Source organism: Mya arenaria, chromosome 15, assembly GCF_026914265.1.
Source record: "Mya arenaria isolate MELC-2E11 chromosome 15, ASM2691426v1".
Taxonomy (NCBI): Eukaryota; Metazoa; Mollusca; class Bivalvia; order Myida; family Myidae; genus Mya; species Mya arenaria.
In genome coordinates this window covers 29,531,885-29,559,567 of record NC_069136.1, presented here as the reverse complement: position 1 = coordinate 29,559,567, position 27,683 = coordinate 29,531,885, and the positions used below count along the sequence as shown (strand labels likewise).

General features: G+C 36.4%; 1 protein-coding gene across 2 annotated transcripts in view; it reads right to left on the bottom strand.

The window, feature by feature from the left end:
• Window positions 1-27,683, bottom strand: part of LOC128219849 (U2 snRNP-associated SURP motif-containing protein-like) — a 38,762-nt gene that overhangs the window by 6,718 nt on the left and 4,361 nt on the right. For both annotated transcript variants that reach the window (XM_052927968.1, XM_052927969.1), the window contains exons 2-16: window positions 24,226-24,322; window positions 23,827-23,941; window positions 22,306-22,415; window positions 18,754-18,827; window positions 11,469-11,709; window positions 10,133-10,298; window positions 9,714-9,919; window positions 8,953-8,996; window positions 7,867-7,971; window positions 5,032-5,098; window positions 4,367-4,566; window positions 3,807-3,969; window positions 3,141-3,220; window positions 1,208-1,295; window positions 665-769 (exon numbers count right to left, since the gene is read on the bottom strand). In XM_052927968.1, the coding sequence (XP_052783928.1) occupies window positions 665-769; window positions 1,208-1,295; window positions 3,141-3,220; window positions 3,807-3,969; window positions 4,367-4,566; window positions 5,032-5,098; window positions 7,867-7,971; window positions 8,953-8,996; window positions 9,714-9,919; window positions 10,133-10,298; window positions 11,469-11,709; window positions 18,754-18,827; window positions 22,306-22,415; window positions 23,827-23,941; window positions 24,226-24,282 (1,821 nt within the window). In that variant the 5' untranslated portion in view covers window positions 24,283-24,322. The remainder of the gene's footprint in view (window positions 1-664; window positions 770-1,207; window positions 1,296-3,140; window positions 3,221-3,806; window positions 3,970-4,366; window positions 4,567-5,031; window positions 5,099-7,866; window positions 7,972-8,952; window positions 8,997-9,713; window positions 9,920-10,132; window positions 10,299-11,468; window positions 11,710-18,753; window positions 18,828-22,305; window positions 22,416-23,826; window positions 23,942-24,225; window positions 24,323-27,683) is intronic.

Sequence of the window (27,683 nt, the reverse complement as noted above, 5' to 3'; positions counted from 1 at the left end):
CATAATTCTGACTCTCATCATGACTGATCATCAAATTTAGCAGATTTCTAGTTTGCTGAGTAGGACTCTCTAAAAGACACACAACGGGCCGGTTCGATAGAAAATTTATGGTCAAGGTAACCAGGTTCTGTATAAATACATTCTGGCCAACATTCAAGTTTGTAAGAGACAAGTATCAAGTGATCCAAGCGATTCATCCCCTGTGGGTCATTTCATTAAGCATCCTAGAAGCAGTTATGTACTGATGATGATGATGATACACATGATGAGATATTATCAAACCTTGAAAAGTACTGTAAAAAATATCACCTATGTATGAAATTGGCCCTAGGAATCTTGACAAAATGGTCCCATGGTGACATATTTCGGGGCCTCATCTTGTGACAGGTTAACACATATTGCAGGGCCTTACTTGATGATCTTTTAACTGGCTATCACATATTGCAGGGCCTTACCTGATGATCTTTTAACTGGCTATCACATATTGTAGGGCCTGATATTTGGACAAGCTAACACTCATTAACGGAGCCTCACCAGGTGATCTTTGGACAAGCTAACACTCATTAACGGAGCCTCACCTGGTGCTCTTGTAACAGACTAAGATATATTGTGGGGCCTCACGTGGTGATCTTTGGACAGGCTAGCACATATTTGGAGGCCTCACCTGTTTAGGCACGAGGCCAAGAAAGATGTTCTGGAGGTTGATCAGGTAGTCATTAGGGTAGATAGCCCAGTCTTCCCACGCACGGAAACACAGCATCACCTTTTGCTGCAACCACACAACATAGTTTATACACCAACCTATTCCAAGGTTCAGTCTTATCCCAGTAACTATAATGTTTGAAGTATATTTACATCCATCCTCTAAGGTCCAAAAACATAGCATCATCTATGGCTGGAGCAAGGCCATATCTGTGGTGAATGCCTTAAAGGATCTAAGTTTCATTCCTTGTTTTCAAATTCTAACAATTAAAACATATTATGGCTCAATGTTGCCAAGTCCTTAAATACACATGAACAATTTGCTACACTATGGAGAAGCAATATGTACTTGAAAGAGATGAATTGCATGTAATTTCCTTTTACTGCAAGATAAGAGGAAACAACTGTTATGTAAATACCATATTGTTTTTAGTAGTGTGTATGATTTACAACATTTTTGTAGACAATGTGCATTCACCGACATGGAATCCTTTCCCCCATTTACCTTAAACTGTTCAGCTTTCAGCCTGCTATCAATGTTATCATAAGCCTCATGTACATCTCTGAATATCTCCGGAAGTTTCTTCTGAAACCTAGAATAGAACAATTCATGCAAGTCTTGTGCTGTCTATCATCTATGTCATGCAGTTTATGACAATACAATGGCACAATACATCAATTATTGCAGTTACCATGTCAATTATCGGTCATAAATAAAGATGCACGCACATCAAGGATATAAAAAAGTGAAGCCATGAATTTCATATGTTAAACATAGTAAGGGTGTTCAATTAAACAATCGATTGAATAATTGATCAAAGAAACAAAATCAAGTGGCGACACTCAAACACACAGACACTCAAACACACAGACCCTCAAACACACAGACACTCAAACACACAGACCCTCAAACACACAGACACTCAAACACACAGACCCTCAAACACACAGACACTCAAACACACAGACCCTCAAACACACAGACCCTCAAACACACAGACACTCAAACACACAGACCCTCAAACACACAGACACTCAAACACACAGACCCTCAAACACACAGACCCTCAAACACACAGACACTCAAACACACAGACACTCAAACACACAGACCCTCAAACACACAGACCCTCAAACACACAGACCCTCAAACACACAGACACTCAAACACACAGACACTCAAACACACAGACACTCAAACACACAGACCCTCAAACACACAGACACTCAAACACACAGACCCTCAAACACACAGACCCTCAAACACACAGACCCTCAAACACACAGACCCTCAAACACACAGACCCTCAAACACACAGACACAGACCCTCAAACACACAGACCCTCAAACACACAGACACTCAAACACACAGACCTTCAAACACACAGACACTCAAACACACAGACCCTCAAACACACAGACCCTCAAACACACAGACACTCAAACACACAGCCTCAAACACACAGACCCTCAAACACACAGACCCTCAAACACACAGACCCTCAAACACACAGACCCTCAAACACAAGAGAATAAAAATCAGCACGTTTTACATGTGCTGCACAGGAGGTTGATAATCAGCTTGCTTTATTGTTCCAGCAATGTCATACAAACAAGAGCTGTCACAGAGACAGCACGCTCGACTATTCAACGCTTTTCAGTGAATGGATTCGAAACTTTTGGCGAAACATGGATCACTGTAAAATTAGATTTCAATGCAATACATGATGTACTTGCTGAGATGAATGTGGTTGCATGCAAAGTTTTAACCAGAATTTCCAATAACAAAGCACCATTTATTTGCAAAATACAGTTATCTAACTTGGGTTATTCAAGTAGGTTGGGTGGTTGAGTACCATTGAATAAAGTCTCAATGCAATACATGAAGTAGTTGCTGAGATATTAACCTATGTGTGCTAACATGCAAAACCTTAACCAGAATTTCAAAGTTGCATAGTAACGGGACAAAAATGATATAAGATAAAAGATAGAGTTATATTTCCTGATTAATGATAACATGAAACAAAGAACCATATTTTGCTTTGTATCTAATATTGCATGGTACACCATCGCCATTTTAATAAAAAATAAAAAATTGTCATTGTAAACAAACAAGGTGGCTAATGGTGGCAGACGACTTTAACATTTTTCATCGCGTCCAATTACCCATAGTAAAGGTTAAAAGTTTTTTTCTCGAGTTTTTAACGGATTTTTTTTTGCCTGCGTCCTATATTCACTAGCGTCTTATAATCAGTCATTTATGGTAATAAAAATATCAAAATAGACATATGTTATAGGGAAAAGTATGATATTACACTTTTTTTTAACTGTATCACTTCTTGTTCGATGTATAAACATGCATCCGCATTTACACACCGAAATGGACGTGATACAGGTAATCAGAAGTGTCCTGTAATTATATCCCTTCTCTACTTACTGTCTTCGGTAGAAGGAAGCATTCGGGACTTTAGCACTACTGTTGAAGAGGATATCTGACACTAGAAACAACCTAGCAATCTGAAAAAGTCAAACATAGTGTCAACTTCATTCGAAGTATCATTTTAAAATAATAATGTTATTAGAACTTTAAAAATACTTCTACTTGTATCATAGCCGAATAAGAAAAACTGTGTAGGCAACAATATCAGGTTATTTAGAAAACCTTAAAGGATAACTTAATTCTGAAAATTGCCCCATTTTTTAAGGCCATGCTATGTATTTATTGATATATATATAAACAAGGAAGTAAACAAAAAATTGTTCACAATCATCTGTAGATTATACTTAGGCATATCTTTTGTATGCACAGTGTTTTTTTTTAATTTCCGATAGTGTAACACTAATATCAGAAGCTGATGACAACTGTAATGATAAACAGTTGATAAAGGAATGAATCTCATCAAATATGTTTACAAGACTGAAGGAACTTCATACACAAGAACATTTTTATTGTTAGTATAGGTACCAAGCTTGTAAATAACTTTCTGTCTTTTTTTCACTATTTTTAAGTTGAGACCAAGATAAATGCTTTTGAAGGCAACAATGAAACTAAGAATATGACAAAACCTGCATCTTTCTCTTAAAAAGAATCAAAAAGTTGTACCTTTTTCGGAATGGGAGTCTGGAGTATGGAAAGAGCCTCAGAGATGCACTCCACCACCTCCTCTGCAGAGTCAGCGTGGTCAAGACACCAGACCATGGCCTCACCAACCTTGGGACGCTCCGGGGACAGGTCTCGCAGAATGTCTTCTAGACGATCACGCTGGCTGCAAAATGCAGGCGAGCATGCTTTGGTTTAACTTTTATTAAGTGTGGTTTATATTCACAGTAGAAATAATTGCTATGATAATGTTCCATTGAATGGTTTGTTGAATCATGGCGGGTGATATGCTATTTCACCATTCCATCGAACATTGCTGAAACATGCAAGAAATTATTATTTGTGAAAAAAGTCTTCACATGTGGGTAACAACTTCCGGAAGAAATAATGCAAAATCCTGCATTTATACAATCACAAAACCAAATTGATGAGCTTAAAACAAAAAATCCCCAAGTTGTTCTCATAACCCTAAAATATCAAGAAGGTTAATGGCAACCACACTCTGACCTACATGTTACAACTGATCTTCAGTTCAATGTTATTTTATATGGTGTAAGCCCTACCTGTCAGTGAGTTTTCCCTTCTGCACAGCGTCATATGGGTTATCTGGTATTTGGTCCTCGGGTATAACGTCTAGATCGCCCGGGTCTACCAGTTCCTCAGGCATCCCCTGGGTATATGGGTTGAGGGGCGGGGGCTTCCAGTATGACCCGCTTTTGAACATCCTGAATTCCTCCAGTCGCCACTTGTATGGCTGATCACCCTGCAGATGGTATGATGAATTATTAGTATTGTACAGTAATTCAGATTACTGTTCAGCAGTTTAATGTTAGTTAAATTTACAGAAGTTTTTGACCCCAGATGACCCATATTCGAACTTGAGCTAGAAATCATCAAAACAACTTTTCTGACAAATTTCCAGGTATTTGGGCTGAAAATGTTACCTCTAGAGTGTTAACAAGGTTTTTCCATATTTGGGCTCGGTGACCTAGTTTTTGACCCCCGATGACCAATATTCGAACTCGTCAGAGTAATTACTGGAACAAACATCCTGACAAAGTTTGGTGACATTTGAGGCAAAAATGTGACCACTAAAGTGTTAACAAACTAAGTGTGGACGGATGACGGACAATTATTGATCCTAATAGCTCACCCTCAGCCTACGGCTAAGGTGAGCTAAAAAGGCTATATTACACCATTACTTGTAAGCAATAGGTAGCATACTCACATTTAAAATAGAGAACAACTTCCATCGGTAGTAAACATGGGCTGGACTCTGGTTATCAAACAGGAACCTGTAAACACACTCTTACATTTACACCAGAGGCATAACAAACTCATCAAAGGTGCCTTCAAGGCTTGAACATTGTTTCTCACTCATTTGATCAAGAGACATAGCCTAGGAACTATTTGAAGGGGATTGACTCGCTACACTGTCAATGTCCACCTGTTCTATGTAAATAGTTTGTTGCTTAGATTCCCAATCTGACAAAATGACATGATAACAAGGAAAAACTACTGCTTGTTCTTCAAAAATTCAAAAAAACTTTTTAAAATTTTCTAATTGTAAGTCAGGTCTAATTTCAATACTTAAGCTGTGAAGTTCCAGTACATTTAACTGTAACAGATAATATTTTGCACATTCAGAGGTCATATAATAATTTCACATATAAAACTCATTTCTCATAATATTTCTTCATCAAACATTGTTGTTGAAATTGAAACTTAAGGGAAAGACTGATTAAAAAGCAAAATATCAAAAACTTCTGGCCGACTCCTTTCAGAAAAGAATTAATATGCAGTATGTTTAAAATCGATCGGAATCTGCTATTTGTCATTTTAGAAATGGAACTGAGACAGTATTGACAAAACAAACCAGTATCGGAGTGAACACATAATGAGAAGAACAAACCAGTTAGTGTACACTTCAATCATCAGTATGGGAAAGAGCAGGTTTGGTATAAAAGACTAGCTGGACAGGACAAATTCCGTACAAACCAAAATCACCTTTCCGATCCGGAAAAGAAAGTCGGGTATAAAATAATGGCCGATCTGGAAGGTGTATAAAAATACGAAAATATGTATTGTTTTGTTTTGTGAAGTGCATTTATAATTTATATACAAATTGTAAACAATACATTTTAACGTTGTTTAACATTTAAAAATGTCTTCCTTTTCATGTTTACGAATTACAAATGGTCAAACATTCCTTTCAGATAATACATGTGCATTATATGATTATTCATATTTAATAATAATCTAAAAAGGAGACAAATTAGAATGATTATTACTATTTTTACAAGGAGACAAATGAGAATGATTATTACTATTTTTACAGAGTGGTTGTGTGAAATATAGTAGAGTAATTTGCGTCAAAAGTGCAATTGATTATTGTTTGACTTGCACATTTATTTTTGAAGAAGGTTTGTTATTGGACCCTGATAAATTTATGCTATTTTTGATGCAAATTTCTCTGTATGGGTTTCTTTTTGATGAGTATATTGTTCAAACGGTGTCTATCCAAACATTATCAAAAATTATATGCAACTTATGTATTATATATATATTTAATACTAATATGTAATTAGCTGTTAATTGTTTTTGTTTTTTTGTTTTTTTATGATTTGGAAATGGTCCGGTCTGGCCAGTCTTTTAAACCCAACCGAGCAGGATAAACCAGAAAGTGAACACTCCCGTCATCAGTATGGGAATGAGCAGGACAAACCAGTAAGTGTACACTCCCGTCATCAGTATGGGAATGAGCAGGACAAACCAGTAAGTGAACACTCCCGTCATCAGTATGGGAATGAGCTGGACAAACCAGTAAGTGAACACTCCCGTCATCAGTTTGGGAATGAGCAGGACAAACCAGTAAGTGAACACTCCCCTCATCAGTATGGGAATGAGCAGGACAAACCAGTAAGTGAACACTCCCGTCATCAGTATGGGAATGAGCAGGACAAACCACTAAGTGTACACTCCCGTCATCAGTATGGGAATGAGCAGGACAAACCAGTAAGTGTACACTCCCGTCATCAGTATGGGAATGAGCAGGACAAACCAGTAAGTGAACACTCCCGTCATCAGTATGGGAATGAGCAGGACAAACCACTAAGTGTACATTCCCGTCATCAGTATGGGAATGAGCAGGACAAACCAGTAAGTGTACACTCCCGTCATCAGTATGGGAATGAGCAGGACAAACCAGTAAGTGAACACTCCCGTCATCAGTATGGGAATGAGCAGGACAAACCAGTAAGTGAACACTCCCGTCATCAGTATGGGAATGAGCAGGACAAACCAGTAAGTGAACACTCCCGTCATCAGTATGGGAATGAGCAGGACAAACCAGTAAGTGAACACTCCCGTCATCAGAATGGGAATGAGCAGGACAAACCAGTAAGTGTACACTCCCGTCATCAGTATGGGAATGAGCAGGACAAACCAGTAAGTGAACACTCCCGTCATCAGAATGGGAATGAGCAGGACAAACCACTAAGTGTACACTCCCGTCATCAGTATGGGAATGAGCAGGACAAACCAGTAAGTGTACACTCCCGTCATCAGTATGGGAATGAGCAGGACAAACCAGTAAGTGTACACTCCCGTCATCAGTATGGGAATGAGCAGGACAAACTAGTAAGTGTACACTCCCGTCATCAGTATGGGAATGAGCAGGACAAACCAGTAAGTGTACACTCCCGTCATCAGTATGGGAATGAGCAGGACAAACCAGTAAGTGTACACTGCCCTAATCAATATGGGAATGAGCAGGACAGGCCACTAAGTGTACACTCCCGTCATCAGTATGGGAATGAGCAGGAAAAACCAGTAAGTGTACACTTGTATCATCACAGCAGGGGACAGTAGTCAGAAAAGGTTCGGTTATGTCAGAAAAGGTAGGCTTTTATCAAAAAAGGTTACATAAATTATATTTATACATATATATGCTGATTTAGACTTAGCAGCCAAAGAGATACAAGAGAAAAAGAAAACCACTATATCCACAGTAAAAGCCACAAAAATATCCAATCATGCAAAAACAGGAAGATAATATACTTACTTGAACATTGGGTTATTTATTTCCCTATTCATAATCATGGCCTCGAACATTGGCCCCTCCCGCACCACGAACTCAACCATGCGGTGAATTACGCATAACAGGTTCCTGAAACGAATCTCACATGTCTAACCTACAGGCCACACTGGCCAGTTACAAGGAATTACGTGCCTTAAATAGACTAGGAAAATGATGTAAAAATTTGTGTTATGAAAACATGGCAACTGTATGAGTAGGAGTGTTAAAAAAATACTTGAAACTATTTGAGACCATGTATACAATTCCTGATCAACGAAATTTACTCTTGAAAGTAGATATGCCTGGGATATTCCACATAAGTGTATGCATGTTGCACTATGGAACATTTCCTTGGCTGTATAAGCATGTATATTGCACTGTAGGCTGATTTGGTTTACATTTTCAATCCCCTGATTGGTTTATGTTTCAGCAAGGTGTCTACTGTACACATGTATTGATAAACAACCTGCTAGTTTGAATCATCAGTCATTATTCATTACTGCACATGCATAACAGTTAACAAGATATTTAAATCAGATCCACACAAATTTTCATGTTCAGAATAACACAGTAAGTTTGTACAAAGTTCTACAAAAGCTTTTTAAAACAAACAGTCTTTTAAATTGACATTATAAACTCTGAACAAATGTCACTATTTTAGCACATGGCATTTTATTAATGCCCTTCTTAATCTTCCACAAATGATAGTTCCACGTTGTTTCCATCTCATGAAGATCTTCGCCAATGGATGTCCTTTCTCGAAGTGGTTTTTCTTCTTGCCCTAACCTTAAACCCTATCCCTATCTGATAGTATTTTTTCCATGTCCAGATAAAACTACATATAAATGCTAATGTTACAATATAACCATTTTTGATATTCCAACAGTGGCCTTCAACATTGTTGAAAATGGATTTTTAAAAAGAAAAAACATATGCATAATTATGTGCTTTCAAATTTCAGCCAAACTGGACATGGTTGCCAAAGAAGTACTCAAAATAAACAAAATCTGACTTTTTCTGAGAATGGTAACCAGAGCATTTGATGATGAAAAAATAAGAAAGAAGCAGTACCTTTCCGTAGGAATAACCACTTTCACGACGGCTTTCGATAACGTCTGGAGAAACGATCAGTGGAAACAATATTAAATATTACTTTACTTTAACAATCAGCTCATGTTTAATGTATTTATCAAAATTGAACAATTATATTTTCAAAGGATATTAACCGAAATTCACTGTTGCACATTTTCATACTCAGAATACAGAGAGATAGAGAGAGAGCTGGTAACCCAAAATGTAACCAGCTCTATTAATAAATGCAAGTGATCATGAAATCATATGTAACGCATAACTCAAGCACATTTAAAGTAACATTTCATATGCAGTCAAGTTCATAAAGGATCTTTATAAAACTACTGTTGACGGTAATTTGCTTCAAACTTGATTGGCTTATAACAATCAAATCAAATGCTAATTTAAACGATATGAAAAACTTAAGGAATATACTTACCAACTCTAAATTCCATAAATTAATATCATTTCAAATTCATCTACATGTTTTTGTAATTCATATGAATTTTCTTGATAATACTAGTGGAAGTAAATGAAATGAAGTGGAAAATCAGCAGAAAAAGAGGACAAATAGTTGTATTAACTGACCGAAACAGACAGCACTCTTAAAAACATAACATTTGCCATTAATTAAAATGACAATCAAAGGCCCAGAAAGCCCACATAGATTGAAGTATTTAAAGTTAACAATGTATAGCCCACAACTGTTCTGCTGATTTTAGCATAACGAAACTTGCCGAGAGTGTTGCTCTGACCATTACCTTATTCATTTCCTCTGGTTCTGACGCTGTCGGGGGCACATTCCCAAACCTCCGGGGGTTCTGTGGCTGGGCATTGAAAGGCAGTCCTGATGGCGGTGGGGGCTGGGTGAGCTCCGCCAGGGCCGGAGGAATGTAGACGGGGTGAGGCGGTATCTGAACAGGCTTGCCCCAACCTAGCTTCATTTCAAAACCACCTATTTCTCTTCCTGTGTTATAGATTTTCCACATCTCTCCGGTTAGTACACAGTTTTACAAACAGCATATCCCACATAGCAAATTATGAATAAAATAAAATGTGCGTAGTATTTTACATTTTATTTTTGCAAATACGGTATTGTATCAAAATTTGTAAACCTCACTTCATATATTCACAATACAAGAAGCAAGAAGAGGAATGCTTATGAGTTCATTTCCCATACCTTTCAAGTGCTTCAATGCTCTTTCTCCATCATTTCTGTTCATAAATGCAACAAATCCACAGTTCCGTCCTCGAGATTTCTCCTCATCTGTTCTCGGCCACATAATCTTTACACTTGCTAGTGGCCCAAATCTTCCAAACAGTTCCATTAATTGTTTTTCTGTCATCTAAATGAAATAAAGGAGACTAATTTCAGCTTACTACAAGTACTGCAGGTACATGTACCTGAAAAAGCGTACAATATTATTCAAATTGGCATGGAGAATAATGTTCAATATTTGTGAAGAAAATGAGTTTCACAGAACTTGCACAGATTCTAAAGGTGTCAGAAACTTTTTTTTTTAAACTAACAAGACCTGTTATCGAATGTGACGAATGCCCCCAAATTGCCGTCCAGTTCAATAGTGATCTCTCTGTGTATGACAAAAATACAACTTGGACATGACCAACTAGACTGTATATTTAAATGATGTCTCGGTTATGTCCTTCACCTGTGGCAAGATTATTGTAAAAGCTGTCCATACAAGTGAAAGTTACAGGCCAGACTAGACCATCTATACCCTATGTCATTTTCGGCAGAATTCAAAGAAAAAACAAACATTAAGTGTGACCTTGATCTTAGAGGAAGGGACACAGGTCATTCTCGTGACAAGTCCTCTTGATATGTCAAACACAGGTGGCAAGTTATTTTAGAGCTGTTGTAGTACAGTGCGCTCGTCTTTACGCCACTTTGTCTTAGAAATGAAGACAATAATGATATAATATGTGCCTGTGAAAGGCAATAAAAAAAGGTAAAATTAAAAATTTAACAAAATACCCCACAATGTGATGAAACCAGTTTTTCAATGATTTACAGAGAACTTCAGCCTGCATTGTGAGATTCAGTTTTAACTAGGTTTTTTCTATGTTTAGTAAAAGAGACCTTGACCTTGACCATAGGGACCCACAAATGCAATCCCATGGAAGTCCCCCATAACCTCTTCCTACATACCATGTTTGGTCACCCTATGTCAACCCTACCTGAAGTTATTTAGTACCAAATGGTGATCTATTTCAATAGCCAGGGGGAGCAGTAAAGCCTCCTTGTTCTTCAAATAGTCGAGCTAAATATCTGCAGCTAATAAACTTACATTTTTCCAACTTAATTATCATTGGCATAAGAACACTTATAAAGACGATCACAACAATGTGAAGAGCTTGCATAGCTTTTACATCAACTGATGAGTTCAATCTTGTCTGAAGCCTTAATGTGTTATTAAGAAAGTATTATTTTAAGCTCCAAAGAAGTATTACATTTTTTCATAGACAGCTTATTTAGAGTGTTTAAACCATCATACCTTTGGATTGATACTAGATATATATATATTTGTTGATGTCTCATCACTTGTTAGATCGTACATTCCCAGCCCACTACTCGTGGAGCTGGACAGATCTAACTCTGGCTCAAACCGGGATTTCCTCTCCCCATCAGTCTCTGGAAACTCTGCAATTCCCCCCATGAGGTCATTAAGGCCTCCCATCCCCCCTCCTCGTATTGCATGCTTGAACTTGTGTCTTTCCTCACGCTCTTCTTGTATTCTGGAAAGACAGGTATCAGCACATATACTATAGTGAAAATGTATGAACTGTAGAAATTGTCATTTATTCAATTGTCTGATGAACATGTGAAAATACGGCCCAGCACTAAGGAGCCCAGCACATGAATGTTTACTCACTAAGGAGCCAAGCATATTAACGTTTACTCACTAAGGAACCCAGCATATTAATGTTAACTTGCTAAGGAGCCCAGCATATTAATGTTAACTCACTAAGGAACCCAGCATATTAATGTTAACTCACTAAGGAGCCAAGCATATTAATGTTAACTCACTAAGTAGCCCAGCATATTAATGTTAACTCACTAAGGAGCCAAGCATATTAATGTCTACTCACAAGGAAGCCCAGCATATTAATGTTAACTCACTAAGGAGCCCAGCATATTAATGTTTACTCACTAAGGAGCCAAGCATATTAATGTTAACTCACTAAGGAGCCTAGCATATAAATGTTAACTCACTAAGGAGCCTAGCATATTAATGTTTACTCACAAGGACGCCCAGCATATTAATGTTTACTCACAAAGAAGCCCAGCATATTAATGTTAACTCACTAAGGAGCCCAGCAGATTAATGTTTACTCACTAAAGAGCCCAGCATATTAATGTTTACTCACTAAGGAGCCCAGCATATCAATGTTTACTCACTAAGAAGCCCGGCATATTAATGTTTACTCAATGAGGAGCCCAGCATATTAATGTTTACTCACTAAGGAGCCCAGCACACGAATGTTTACTCACTAAGGAGCCCAGCATATTAATGTTTACTCACTTAGGAGCCCAGCACACAAATGTTTACTCACAAAGGAGCCCAGCACACAAATGTTTACTCACTAAGGAGCCCAGCATATTAACGTTTACTCACTAAGGAACCCAGCATATTAATGTTAACTTGCTAAGGAGCCCAGCATATTAATGTTAACTCACTAAGGAACCCAGCATATTAATGTTAACTCACTAAGGAGCCAAGCATATTAATGTTAACTCACTAAGTAGCCCAGCATATTAATGTTAACTCACTAAGGAGCCAAGCATATTAATGTCTACTCACAAGGAAGCCCAGCATATTAATGTTAACTCACTAAGGAGCCCAGCATATTAATGTTTACTCACTAAGGAGCCAATCATATTAATGTTAACTCACTAAGGAGCCTAGCATATAAATGTTAACTCACTAAGGAGCCTAGCATATCAATGTTTACTCACAAGGACGCCCAGCATATTAATGTTTACTCACAAAGAAGCCCAGCATATTAATGTTAACTCACTAAGGAGCCCAGCAGATTAATGTTTACTCACTAAGGAGCCCAGCATATTAATGTTTACTCACTAAGGAGCCCAGCATATCAATGTTTACTCACTAAGAAGCCCGGCATATTAATGTTTACTCAATGAGGAGCCCAGCATATTAATGTTTACTCACTAAGGAGCCCAGCACACGAATGTTTACTCACTAAGGAGCCCAGCATATTAATGTTTACTCACTTAGGAGCCCAGCACACAAATGTTTACTCACAAAGGAGCCCAGCACACAAATGTTTACTCACTAAGGAGCCCAGCATATTTATGTTTACTCACTAAGGAGCCCAGCACACGAATGTTTACTCACTAAGGAGCCCAGCATATTAATGTTTACTCACTAAGGAGCCCAGCACACGAATGTTTACTCACTAAGGAGCCCAGCACATGAATGTTTACTCACTAAGGAGCCCAGCATATTAATGTTTACTCACTTAGGAGCCCAGCATATTAATGTTTACTCACTAAGGAGCCCAGCATATTAATGTTTACTCACTAAGGAGCCCAGCACATGAATGTTTACTCACTAAGGAGCCCAGCATAGTATTGTTTACTCACTTAGGAGCCCAGCATATTAATGTTTACTCACTAAAGAGCCCAGCACACGAATGTTTACTCACTAAGGAGCCCAGCACATGAATGTTTACTCACTAAGGAGCCCAGCATATTAATGTTTACTCACTTAAGAGCCCAGCATATTAATGTTTACTCACTAAGGAGCCCAGCACATGAATGTTTACTCACTAAGGAGCCCAGCACATGAATGTTTACTCACTAAGGAGCCCAGCATATTAATGTTTACTCACTTAGGAGCCCAGCATATTAATGTTTACTCACTAAGGAGCCCAGCACATGAATGTTTACTCACTTAGGAGCCCAGCATATTAATGTTTACTCACTTAGGAACCCAGCATATTAATGTTTACTCACTAAGGAGCCCAGCATATTAATGTTTACTCACTTAGGAGCCCAGCATATTAATGTTTACTCACTAAGGAGCCCAGCACATGAATGTTTACTCACTAAGGAGCCCAGCATATTAATGTTTACTCACTAAGGAGCCCAGCATATTAATGTTTACTCACTTAGGAGCCCAGCACATGAATGTTTACTCACAAAGAAGCCCAGCACACAAATGTTTACTCACTAAGGAGCCCAGCATATTAATGTTTACTCACTAAGGAGCCCAGCACACGAATGTTTACTCACTAAGGAGCCCAGCACACGAATGTTTACTCACTAAGGAGCCCAGCATATTAATGTTTACTCACTAAGGAGCCCAGCACACGAATGTTTACTCACTAAGGAGCCCAGCAGATGAATGTTTACTCACTAAGGAGCCCAGCATATTAATGTTTACTAACTAAGGACCCCAGCACATGAATGTTTACTCACTAAGGAGCCCAGCATATTAATGTTTACTCACTAAGGAGCCCAGCATATTAATGTTTACTCACTAAGGAGCCCAGCACACGAATGTTTACTCACTAAGGAGCCCAGCATATTAATGTTTACTCACTTAGGAGCCCAGCACACAAATGTTTACTCACAAAGAAGCCCAGCACACAAATGTTTACTTACTAAGGAGCCCAGCATATTAATGTTTACTCACTAAGGAGCCCAGCACACGAATGTTTACTCACTTAGGAGCCCAGCACATGAATGTTTACTCACTAAGGAGCCCAGCATATTAATGTTTACTCACTTAGGAGCCCAGCATATTAATGTTTACTCACTAAGGAGCCCAGCACATGAATGTTAACTCACTAAGGAGCCCAGCACATGAATGTTTACTCACTAAGGAGCCCAGCATAGTAATGTTTACTCACTTAGGAGCCCAGCATATTAATGTTTACTCACTAAGGAGCCCAGCACACGAATGTTTACTCACTAAGGAGCCCAGCACACGAATGTTTACTCACTAAGGAGCCCAGAATATTAATGTTTACTCACTTAGGAGCCCAGCATATTAATGTTTACTCACTAAGGAGCCCAGCACATGAATGTTTACTCACTAAGGAGCCCAGCACATGAATGTTTACTCACTAAGGAGCCCAGCATAGTAATATTTACTCACTTAGGAGCCCAGCATATTAATGTTTACTCACCAAGGAGCCCAGCACACGAATGTTTACTCACTAAGGAGCCCAGCACATGAATGTTTACTCACTAAGGAGCCCAGCATATTAATGTTTACTCACTAAGGAGCCCAGCATATTAATGTTTACTCACTAAGGAGCCCAGCACATGAATGTTTACTCACTAAGGAGCCCAGCACATGAATGTTTACTCACTAAACAGGCTCTAGCATATTAATGTTTACTCACTAAGGAGCCCAGCACATGAATGTTTACTCACTAAGGAGCCCAGCACACGAATGTTTACTCACTAAGGAGCCCAGCACACGAATGTTTACTCACTAAGGAGCCCAGCATATTAATGTTTACTCACTTAGGAGCCCAGCATATTAATGTTTACTCACTAAGGAGCCCAGCACACGAATGTTTACTCACTAAGAAGCTCAGCACACGAATGTTTACTCACTAAGGAGCCCAGCATATTAATGTTTACTCACTTAGGAGCCCAGCATATGAATGTTTACTCACTAAGGAGCCCAGCACATGAATGTTTACTCACTAAGGAGCCCAGCACATGAATGTTTACTCACTAAGGAGCCCAGCACACGAATGTTTACTCACTAAGGAGCCCAGCATATTAATGTTTACTTACTTAGGAGCTCAACATATTAATGTTTACTCAATTAGGAGCCCAGCATATTAATGTTTACTCACTAAGGAGCCCAGCACATGAATGTTTACTCACTAAGGAGCCCAGCATATTAATGTTTACTCACTTAGGAGCCCAGCACACGAATGTTTACTCACTAAGGAGCCCAGCACACGAATGTTTACTCACTAAGGAGCCCAGCATATTAATGTTTACTCACTAAGGAGCCCAGCATATTAATGTTTACTCACTAAGGAGCCCAGCATATTAATGTTTACTCACAAAGAAGCCCAGCACATGAATGTTTACTCACTAAGGAGCCCAGCATATTAATGTTTACTCACTTAGGAGCCCAGCATATTCATGTTTACTCACAAAGAAGCCCAGCACATGTATGTTTACTCACTATTTTGGCAAATTGGGCATTGTTGGCATGTTGTTAAAGTAGATTGTAACCTAATTTTGAGTGTTTTCTTAAGTGAGGATGTCAGAAAGTTCAATTGTGAAAAAATTGTCAGTTAAAATTATGCAGAATTGTTAATGGAATCGAATTGATGCCACATTCTCCCTAACTAACATGCTTATTTTGAATTTTCATAAAAAGTCAAAATACAAACTTTTATATTATAACATAATTATCTTAATGTCTGTTTCAAACCTTCAGTATAAACATGATGCACCATGTAGCAATAAAGTTACTTAACGCTTTCAATTATTTTTTAAAGCGGAAATGTCACTTTAAAAAATCACTAGAACTCCGCGAGTCGGATGTGTCGCATGACGAATTATTTACTGTCGACATTATAGCTGTTAGATTGGCATTTTATTCATTTATAGACAATGATGTTGCCATTTAACTTTCAAGTGTAGGTGGCATTTGATAGTTTACGAGATATGCCACGGACAAAACCTAAGCAAGAAAATTAACAAAGGGCAATAACTCTAAAAATATGGCAGCAAGAGTAACGGTTCTTGTGCACTGCACTTGCCCTCAATGAGATCTATCTAGCTATGAAGTTTCAAGTTGATACCTCTTATATTCTTCAAGATATGCCCCGGACAAAACTTTAAGCATGAAAATTAACAAAGGGCAATAACTCTAAACATATAGATGCAAGAGTTACGGTTTTTGTGCACTGCACTTTCCCTCAATCAGATATACCTACGGAATAAGTTTCAGGTTGATACCTCCTATAGTTTACGAGATATGCCACGGACAAAACCTAAGCAAGAAAATTAACAAAGAGCAATAACTCTAAAAAATATGGCAGCAAGAGTAACGGTTCTTGTGCACTGCACTTGCCCTCAATAAGATCTATCTAGCCATGACGTTTCAAGTTGATACCTCTTATAATCTTCAAGATATGCCCCGGACAAAACTTTAAGCATGAAAATTTACAAAGGGCTATAACTTTAAAACTAAGAAAGCAAGAGTTACTGTTATTGTGCAATGCACTTGCCCTCCATGAGATCTATCTACATATGAAGTTTCAAGTTGATAACTCTTATATTCTACAAGATATGCCCCGGACAAAACTTTAAGCATGAAAAATAACAAAGGGCAATAACTCTAAAAATATGGAAGCAAGAGTAACAGTTCTTGTGCACTGCACTTGCCTCAATTAGATCTATCTACATATGAAATTTCAAGTTGATACCACTAACAGTTTAGGAGATATACCCCGGACAAGCGAAAATGGGACGCGGACGCCGCCGACGCCACCCGAGTACCCGAGTACCCGATCGAACGTCCGAGTACCAAATCACTACTCGAGTACTCGGGAAAAAAAATCTATAAAAATCACCAAATACACGATTTACAGACAAAATATCAGATCTGGTTAGTTGCCAATAGGACAATTTACGGTCCCTCTAATCCCCGCTGTGTACACAATTGACCTCAATCAATTAGTTGACAGTTGTTGTGATAGTTGCAAACTGTCAACAAAGGACCCCTATTAGCGAAGTTTTGATAGCGGTACTTTCACCTACATAATCCTATTGTATACCAATTAGAGACCTTTCACCAAACAGTGGACGCTAACGAGCGAGAGTATCGTGAATTGATTTCTTAAATGGCGTATTTTAACTATTTTTGCAATGATTATCACAATTGATTGGTTGATATTTTAAATCAAGAATTATGAATATTGATGAGGTAAACAAGAATTTCACAGTACGAAAAACTATCAATTTAAAAAAAAAAAAATTGTAGAGTGAACAACTGAACTTCGTATTGAATTTCGTTCACTTTTTATGTATGCTGTTAATTTTCGTTCATTGTAATTTCGATTGTTGTTCATTTCTGCAGTCCAAACTTGTATAAAATGAAACGAATAAGCTTAATTAAAAGCCTGAAACAACATTTGTTTTCTTTTTATATCATTTTTTGTTTAAATACGTAATAAAGTTTACTTTAAAGGTGAAAATGACCAATAATACGACCAACGCACAATATACGTCATTAACGATACATGTATACACAATCTTGTCTTTGCGAACATAAATCAATTTTTCCGAGTAATCGAGTACCCGAGTACTCGATCGAACGATTGTGCGAGTACTCGAGTATTAATTTTACTACTCGTTGCCATCCCTATTATTTATAGAATATAAGGATCTGTATAAATCTTCAAATGTTAAGAGGGGCGGGCCATTTTCTGATGTTGTTATAACTTGTGGCCCAACCAAATTGTATAATACTATTGTTTGTCAAAATGATTTATATCCCATGTGTATATCATATACAATGAAATAAGATTAATGTTAGGAGGGTTTAAACAACTCAATATGAGACTTGTTAAAGTATTATTGCAGTTTCCTTAAAATAACCTCCAATTTTGACAGTACTTGATTTTTTTTTGATTTTTTTTAAAATTAGGGATGCACTGTTCAATTGTCAATAAATAGCCTGAAACCATTTTTTAATATTTTTTTGAAATTTCAATAAGACTGCTGTAAATTCACACCTGTTACCTGCCCTCCCAGGCAATCCTTCTCACCTTTTTAACTCTTCCTTGAACATTTCAAGATTGCTCTTTTTCTTTTCTTCAGTTTTCTTTTTGAAATTAATTTTCTGCAAAAAGAAAAGAAATATCATCAAATAATAAACATTCATATCATACTGAATATATGCACTATGCATTCCAGAGTTAATTGGTTATAAAAAAGTTCTGAACAAGGGGCCAAATGTTACAAAATAGGCCCGTCGTAACTTTTGGACACCAAATTTGGTGATAAGTGGTTGTACATTAAGCCAAATTCAGAGACTGGACACTGTTAATACAGTTTTTGCCAATTCAAGAGTTAAAATTCTGAAGTGATTGAGGCAGCATGGTTGGTTATCGAACCTGAATGAGATATTCTGACCAATACACATTCAGACCAAATTTGGTGATGATTGGACAAAGGTCTCTTAAGTTATTGATCGGACAAGACCAATTTTAGTTAAGTTTTGTAATAAAAGGGTGATAACTCTCGCATTACTAGAGTGATATGGCTGGTTATTGAACTTGTCTGTGATATTGTGCCCATATATATTCTGAACAAAATTGGTGATGATTGGACAAAGCTTCTATAGTTATTGATCAGACAAGACCAATTTTATGCAATGAAGAGCTATAAATCTTGAGTGACTAGAGCTATATGGCTGGTTCTCGAAATATATCATGTCTATACACACCCTGACCAAATTTGGTGAGGATTTGATAAAGGCTTCTAAATCTATTGATCAGAAAACATACGAGACAGCACCTAAATGCCCACCTAAAGGTAAAACTGTAATATGTCCTGTTCTTTGAAAGTATTTTACTCCCTTTCCAAATATTTATACATAACAAATTGTCAAATAAAGGGATAAAAAAGTTCATGTGATATTGTCAACAGAAATGCCAATCAAACAAATAATTTAAATCATACACAAAAATCAACAACAACACCAGTATCTATCAAATAAACAACAATGCTGAAATCAACTTCAACACTAGTATCTACATTATCAAAAACAATACTGGTATCTACTAAATCGACATCTTTACTAGTATCTACCAAAACAATAACAATACTGATGTCGACAAAATCAACATCAATACTGGTATCTACCAAATCAATAACAATACTATATCTACCATATCAACATCAATACTGGTATCTACCAAATCAATAACAATACTGGTATCTACCAAATCAATAACAATACTGGTATCTACCAAATAAACATCAATACTGGTATCTACCAAATCAACATCAATACTGGTATCTACCAAATCAATAACAATACTGGTATCTACCAAATCAATAACAATACTGGTATCTACCAAATCAACATCAATACTGGTATCTACCAAATCAACATCAATCCTGGTATCTACCAAATCAATAACAATACTGGTATCTACCAAATCAGCATCAATACTGGTATCTACCAAATCAATAACAATACTGGTATCTACCAAATCAATAACAATACTGGTATCTACCAAATCAACAACAATAATGGTATCTACCAAATCAACATCAATACTGGTATCTACTTGATCAACAACAATACTTGTATCTACTTGATCAACATCAATACTGGTATCTACCAAACCAACATCAATACTGGTATGTACTAGACCAACAACAATACTTGTATCTACCAAATGTACAACAAGACTGATATCTATCAAATCAACATCAATACTGGTATCTACCAAATCAACATCAATACTGGTATGTACTAGACCAACAACAATACTTGTATCTACCAAATCAATAACAAGACTGATATCTATCAAATCAACATCAATACTGGCATCTACCAAATGTACAACAATACTGGTATCTACCAAATCAATAACAATACTGGTATCTACCAAATGTACAACAATACTGATATCTACCAAATCAACAACAATACTGGTATCTACCAAATCAATAACAATACTGATATCTACCAAACCAATAACAATACTGGTATCTACCAAATCAATAACAATACTGATATCTACCAAATGTACAACAATACTGGTATCTACCAAATCAACATCAATACTGGTATCTACCAAATCAACATCAATACTGGTATCTACCAAACCAACATCAATACTGGTATCTACCAAATCAATAACAATACTGATATCTACCAAATGTACAACAATACTGGTATCTACCAAATCAACATCAATACTGGTATCTACCAAATCAACATCAATACTGGTATCTACCAAATCAACATCAATACTGGTATCTACCAAATCAATAACAATACTGGTATCTACCAAATCAACAACAATAATGGTATCTACCAAATCAATATCAATACTGGTATCTACTTGATCAACAACAATACTTGTATCTACTTGATCAACATCAATACTGGTATCTACCAAATCAACATCAATACTGGTATGTTCTAGATCAACAACAATACTTGTATCTACCAAATCAATAACAAGACTGATATCTATCAAATGAACATCAATACTGGTATCTACCAAATCAACATCAATATTGGTATGTACTAGATCAACATCAATACTGGTATGTACTAGATCAATAACAATACTGGTATCTACTAAATCAACATCAATACTGGTATGTACTAGATCAATAACAATACTGGTATCTACTAAATCAACATCAATACTGGTATCTAACAAATCAACATCAAGACTGATATCTACCAAATCAACATCAATACTGGTATCTACCAAATCAACATTAATACTGGTATCTAATAGATCAACAACAATACTGGTATCTACCAAATCAATAACAATACTGGTATCTACCAAATCAACATCAATACTTGTATCTACCAAATCAACATCAATACTGGTATCTACCATATCAACAACAAGACTGATTTCTACCAAATCAACATCAATATTGGTATCTACCAAATCAACATCAATACTGGTATCTACTAGATCAACAACAATTCTTGTATCTACCAAATCAACATCAATACTGGTATCTACCATATCAACAACAAGACTGATTTCTACCAAATCAACAACAATACTGGTATCTACCAAATCAACAACAATACTGGTATCTACCAAACCAACAACACTACTGGTATATACCAAATCAACAACAATACTGGTATCTACCAAACCAACAACAATACTGGCATCTCCCAAACCAACAACAATACTGGTATATACCAAATCAACAACAATACTGGTATATACCAAATCAACAACAATACTGGTATCTACCAAATCAACAACAATACTGGTATCTACCAAATCAACAACAATACTGGTATCTACCAAATCAACAACAATACTGGTATCTACCAAATCAACAACAATACTGGTATCTACCAAATCAACATCAATACTGGTATCTACCAAATCAACAACAATACTGGTATATACCAAATCAACAACAATACTGGTATCTACTAAATCAACATCAATACTGGTATCTACCAAATCAACAACAATACTGGTATATACCAAATCAACAACAATAATGGTATCTAAACTATAACCAGGCTCAAGTGAACATTTAGCTGTCTTCAAAATCAAACATTTATCAGCAAAAAAGAAATTTGGTTATACCGTTTTTTCTCTCTCCTCCTCTTTTAAGGACCTGCTTGAAGTGAAAGTTGCTGCAAGCTCTGCCAACTTTGATGTTGGCTTGTACAGTCGACCTTTGTCAGATCTTGCACCTACAGCAATGGAAAAAGCACAATGTAGCACTTGCAATAAAAACAAGTTTGCATTTCACTTATTTTTTTATAAAAAAAACAGTGTTTATCCATTGTTAAATTTCGGAAAAGTGTGTGTCATTCAAAATGTTCAATCTAAACATAATATATTTAAATACCCATGCTGCAGCTTGCAGTACTGTAACAATGTGCAGGACCTCACAAAATCATTACAGGACAAAAACCTTTCACGATCAAAAATTATTTCTTGCAAATTCATTTGTAAACAGATATTCATCATTTTAATAGGCCAGTGTAATTGTTGTTGTTTTTGTATCAAATAAAAACCTTCCCCAGCTGGGATTTATAATGAAATTAAGCAAAAAGACTGTCTACATGATTCAATATATTAAATCTTAATTAAAATTATTGATAATTATCAAATGAATGAAATTGAAGTGTATCAATTATTCATTTTAATACACAATTATCATAACAAAAACTTACATATACCCAAATTTTAGTTTCAAATTTAGTTCCAACACTTCCAGGATTTTCCGACAAAACAATCATACACCATCAACTGTGGACATGTCAAAACTTAATTTTGGGAACCACACCATGCTGTAAACTCTTGGAACACATGGGTTCTTTATTCATCACATCAGCATTCAGAGATGAAAGATGAATGTCCTATAGCTGTTAACATGATATTGCTGAAGTCCCTTGTTGAAAAATTGTTAATTACTCAGTACAAAAAACAAACCAATAACTGATCATAAAATAATCTGAAACTGCAGATTTCCAGCTGAAGGTCACCATGACCTGGACCTTTGACCCATTGACCTCAAAACCAAAACCTGCCTTCTAAAGTTGAGGTCCCTGGGCCTAAGTGTTCAGTTATTGATCAGAACAAGTTTTCAGCTTAAGGTCAACATGACCTTGACCTTTGACCCACTCACCTCAAAACCAATAGGGTTCATCTGCTGGTCATGACAAACCTGCCTTCTAAAGTTGAGGTCCCTGGGCCTAAGTGTTCAGTTATTGATCAGAACAAGTTTTCAGCTTAAGGTCAACATGACCTTGACCTTTGACCCACTCACCTCAAAACCAATAGGGTTCATCTGCTGGTCATGACAAACGTGCCTTCTAAGTTTGAGGTCCCTGGGCCAAAGCATTCTTCAGTTATTGATCACAAATTTTCAGCTTAAGGTCAACATGAACTTGACCTTGAACCCACTGAACGCAAATCAAAAAGGTTCATTTGCTGGTAATTACTAACCTGCCTTAGTTTCAGGTCTCCGGGCCTAAGCATACTTCAAATTTTGAGCAGAAACCATGGGGACTGACGGACAGCCCGATTACCACATTATACAAATGTTATTACAATAACATTTGAATCAGACGAAAAGTTTACAATGTTCCATTTTACCTTTATCGGCAGCATTCACAACTTCGCCCTTTACCCATGCTTTCCCCTGTTTACTGCTTTCAGCAAACGAGGCAACAAAATCTTCATACACAGCTGCTGCTTCAACCTGATCTTGCTAGATAAAAATACAAAAAAATATGCTTTTTTCTTAAGAGTTGAAAGAGAGTAACTTTATAATCTAGAGTAAAGTGTAAAAGGTACAAGTTCTTCTAATTTTAATTGTATTTGATACAAGTGAGATCACTGCATTTGAAATAAGTTTTGTTTTCTACCTTAATGCCTGGAATGACTGGACAACCTATGACCATGCCAGGAGTGAAAAGACAGCCATTAGCTGTTTACTCTGATGAACCATTTAAAACATCTCACATAAATTTGAATTCCAGTCAAATAGAATACCTTCTTGCGAAGTTCTTCTTGCTCTCTCTTAGAGAGTCCTTTCTTCCCCAGCATCATTTCTGTTGGACTATCTGACTTTTACGTCTTTGAAATATACCTGAAACAAAAAAAGATCCTATTATGTGTCAGATTTATTAATGCAGGGTAAACAAAGCCGCAGCATGATATTGGTGGATGTCTGTAGCCTCCTTCTGCCAATGTCTACGGAATATTGGGCAACTGCCTAAATAATCAGACACCTAATATGAATAATTATTTATTTAAAATTGAAAATTATCTTTAAAACAAAATATATCATTAAACTTGACAAGATAAATTTTGCATTTGAGAAAGTTTTTTAATCTTCCTGGTGGACAAATCATAACATAAATGATATGGGAAAAATTGTAAATGTATGGTGGTATGATTTTCAATAACAGCGTACATTAGTATGATGGTAAAGTGAAAACCAGTTTGTATGTTGGATGTTGTACATGTTTGTTCCCAAGAAGAAATCATCTTCTTGTGTTTGATGAGATGAAGTTGAGAAATCTTCACTCATTAAAAGCAATCCAAATATTTAGGCACTCGACTACACCAAAATGCCAGATGCTGCTTAAAAAACTTCCTTGGCTGAGGTAGGTATGGAAACTTAAGTAAGAAGAGTTCAGGGTTACATATATATATCAATTTTGGGGCAACAAATGAAATCTGAGGGGCCGAAAGAGGGCTTACCAACTCTTTGTTTACAAAACTTGATAAAAGTCATTGTGACAATTTTATTATTAGTTTAATAAGAATTGAACATTCTATTGGTGTAAATTCAAAATGTTTTGTTTTTCTTTATATAATGCTGATGTATTATATATGTATGCTTTTCATTGACATGATGATGATTTTATAATATGTTAGTTATTCTTATCTTGTATGCATAAAAGAGCAATAAATGAATTTAAGTACCGTAAATACTCATTGAGATTTCTGTATTAAGTCTTGTATTAAAAATGTTGATCTTGTGCTTAAAGGGACTGTACACCAGATTGGCACCAAAAAAGTTTTTTCTGTACCAAATCTCAGGACAATTATATAATAAAATGATTTACTCTTTGATATCACAATTATAAAAAAAATCCAAAATGTAAAAAAAAATTGAGTCGGAGACCGGGTTCTAACCGGTGTCGCCAAAATTGGAGTCCAGTGTTGTATCAACTGTGCTATGAAGGCTAACACTAAACAGTTGGAATATTTAAACTATATACCTAACTTGGTAATATCACATGATAACATCGACTCGCCAATCACGCATAAGGAATGAATTCTACTAGGTAGACAATCATACCTAGTAATCTTTTTAATGGAAAAATACGAAAAAAATACGAAAAATAAATTAATTGTAAACTATGTGGTATTTCAGTTAGTAAGTTTCAATGCATTGAACACATCGCTACCAAGTATATATAGTTTTCAGACATATTTTCTTTCTTTTTTTCGCTATTTCATCATACAGAGTACAGCCCCTTTAATTTTGCTGTGTAAAAATCCCCAGGTCTAATACCAAAATCAACTGGGAAGCCTCTCAGAAATATGGCACTTACGACAAACGCTCAATTGAAGGCCATTTAATACCATACCAAAAAGTGGGTTTCAGATATTTCTGGCTTCCATTACTTTAATGTAGATACATTTTTTATGTTTACTACACATTAAAGTGGCGTAACGCCCATACCAAAGTCAACCAGAATCAACTGACTACAATGATCCAATCAAATGACTCGGCAATCACATGACCGTGATGGCGACGATTGATTCTAATTTTAGCATCGATGGGCTTCACATAGTTTATTCACTTGAAACCAATTGCAGTTAGGTTGAAAATAAAGTTAAATAAACAAAAACAATTAATATATTCCAAATTTGTTACCCGTTAGATTTCTAATCATTCAAAGTAGAAAAATAACAGCAAAATAAACTTTACACTGGTGAGGTCAAATGTAAGTCAAGTGGATATTTTCTGAAAATCTTGTTATCACATGATTAAATTTGAACATAACTATGACCTAATTAAGGAATGTTGATGATAGGATTTACTATAAAGGTAAAACACCTATCTTTTTAGCATTTTTTGGTTTTGAAAATGTGTTTGTTAATTACATTTTACTTCATTTACCTGATATTATTTTGTCCGTACAATCCATACAAGTGAAATAATAGTGTGATATAAAAATGTCACAAATTCTGGTTGGGTTTGGATATGGTGTTCTCTTCAGCCAAAAACTTCCCTAAAGGTAACAGTTGGTGGAATTACCGAAAACCAAGCAAAAACGGAAACCCCGTAATTTTTGAATTGTATACAATATGGTTTTAGCCACCCCCACCCCCCTCCTCTAGTCTAAAATAATAATGTTAAACGGGATTTGGCATTCTTCTAATCCCTAATGTCTAACGGCTTTGTGCAAAAACAGGGTTTTTATGAAAAATGGTGAAATTGTATTTAAGTGAAGCATTTTATGTTTGAAATAGATAATAAAGGTTTATATTCTTATTTTACCATGTAAGTGCAGAGATATTTTGCACAAAACAAGCCATAAATGAATTAAAACACAGGATTTACCTTTCCAATAAAACGCAACTTGACTAGAACAGACAACAATTATGCCAATCGTAACAACTCGGCCATCTCCGGCAAGCTTAAATATAGACCTCGTAAATACAATCGTAACAACTCGGCCATCTCGGAGGTGTTCCGATTGTTATAAAACTGTGAACCATCACCTCGCAGGTGCCGTTTATGTATATATTGTTATATTTTGACAGAATGAAATGAAAACAAGAGGACCATGATGGCCCTAAAACGCTCACCTAAGCAAAGGGCCACAACATTGTGATAAAACATTTTTAACAAGGTTGCAATTTAAACATATCTTTACTGATGATGATGCCTTGATTTATATTTGTTAAGGGTCATGCAATGAAGCTACATGTAAAGTTTCATTGAATTTGGCCTGGTAGTTTAAGGGAATTTTTTAAAGCAAAAGAGTGACTCTGCCATTTTGTTGTTGTTGTTGTTGATCAATCTCAATGCCTTGTTGTTTCAGTGAATTTGGCCTGGTTGTTTCAGAGGAGATGTTTTTTAAAGCAAACCAGGAAGTTGGCCAGATTGTTTTTGTTGTTGATCAATCACGACCCCTTGTATTTTTGTAGAAGCTTCCTGTAAAGTTTCATTGAATTTGGACTGATAGTTTTCGAGGTGATGTTTTTTTTAAAGCAAAACAGGAAGTTGGCCATTTTGATGTTGTTGTTGTTAATCAATCATGACCCCTTGTTGTATTTTAGTAGAGAGTCACCAAAGGAAGCTTCCTGTAAAGTTTCATTGAATTTGGTGTGGTAGTTTCAGAGGAGATGGGTTTTTTAAAGTCAGCCATTTTGTTGTTGTTGCTGTTGTTCTTGTTGTTGATCAATCATGACTCTTTGTTGTTTTT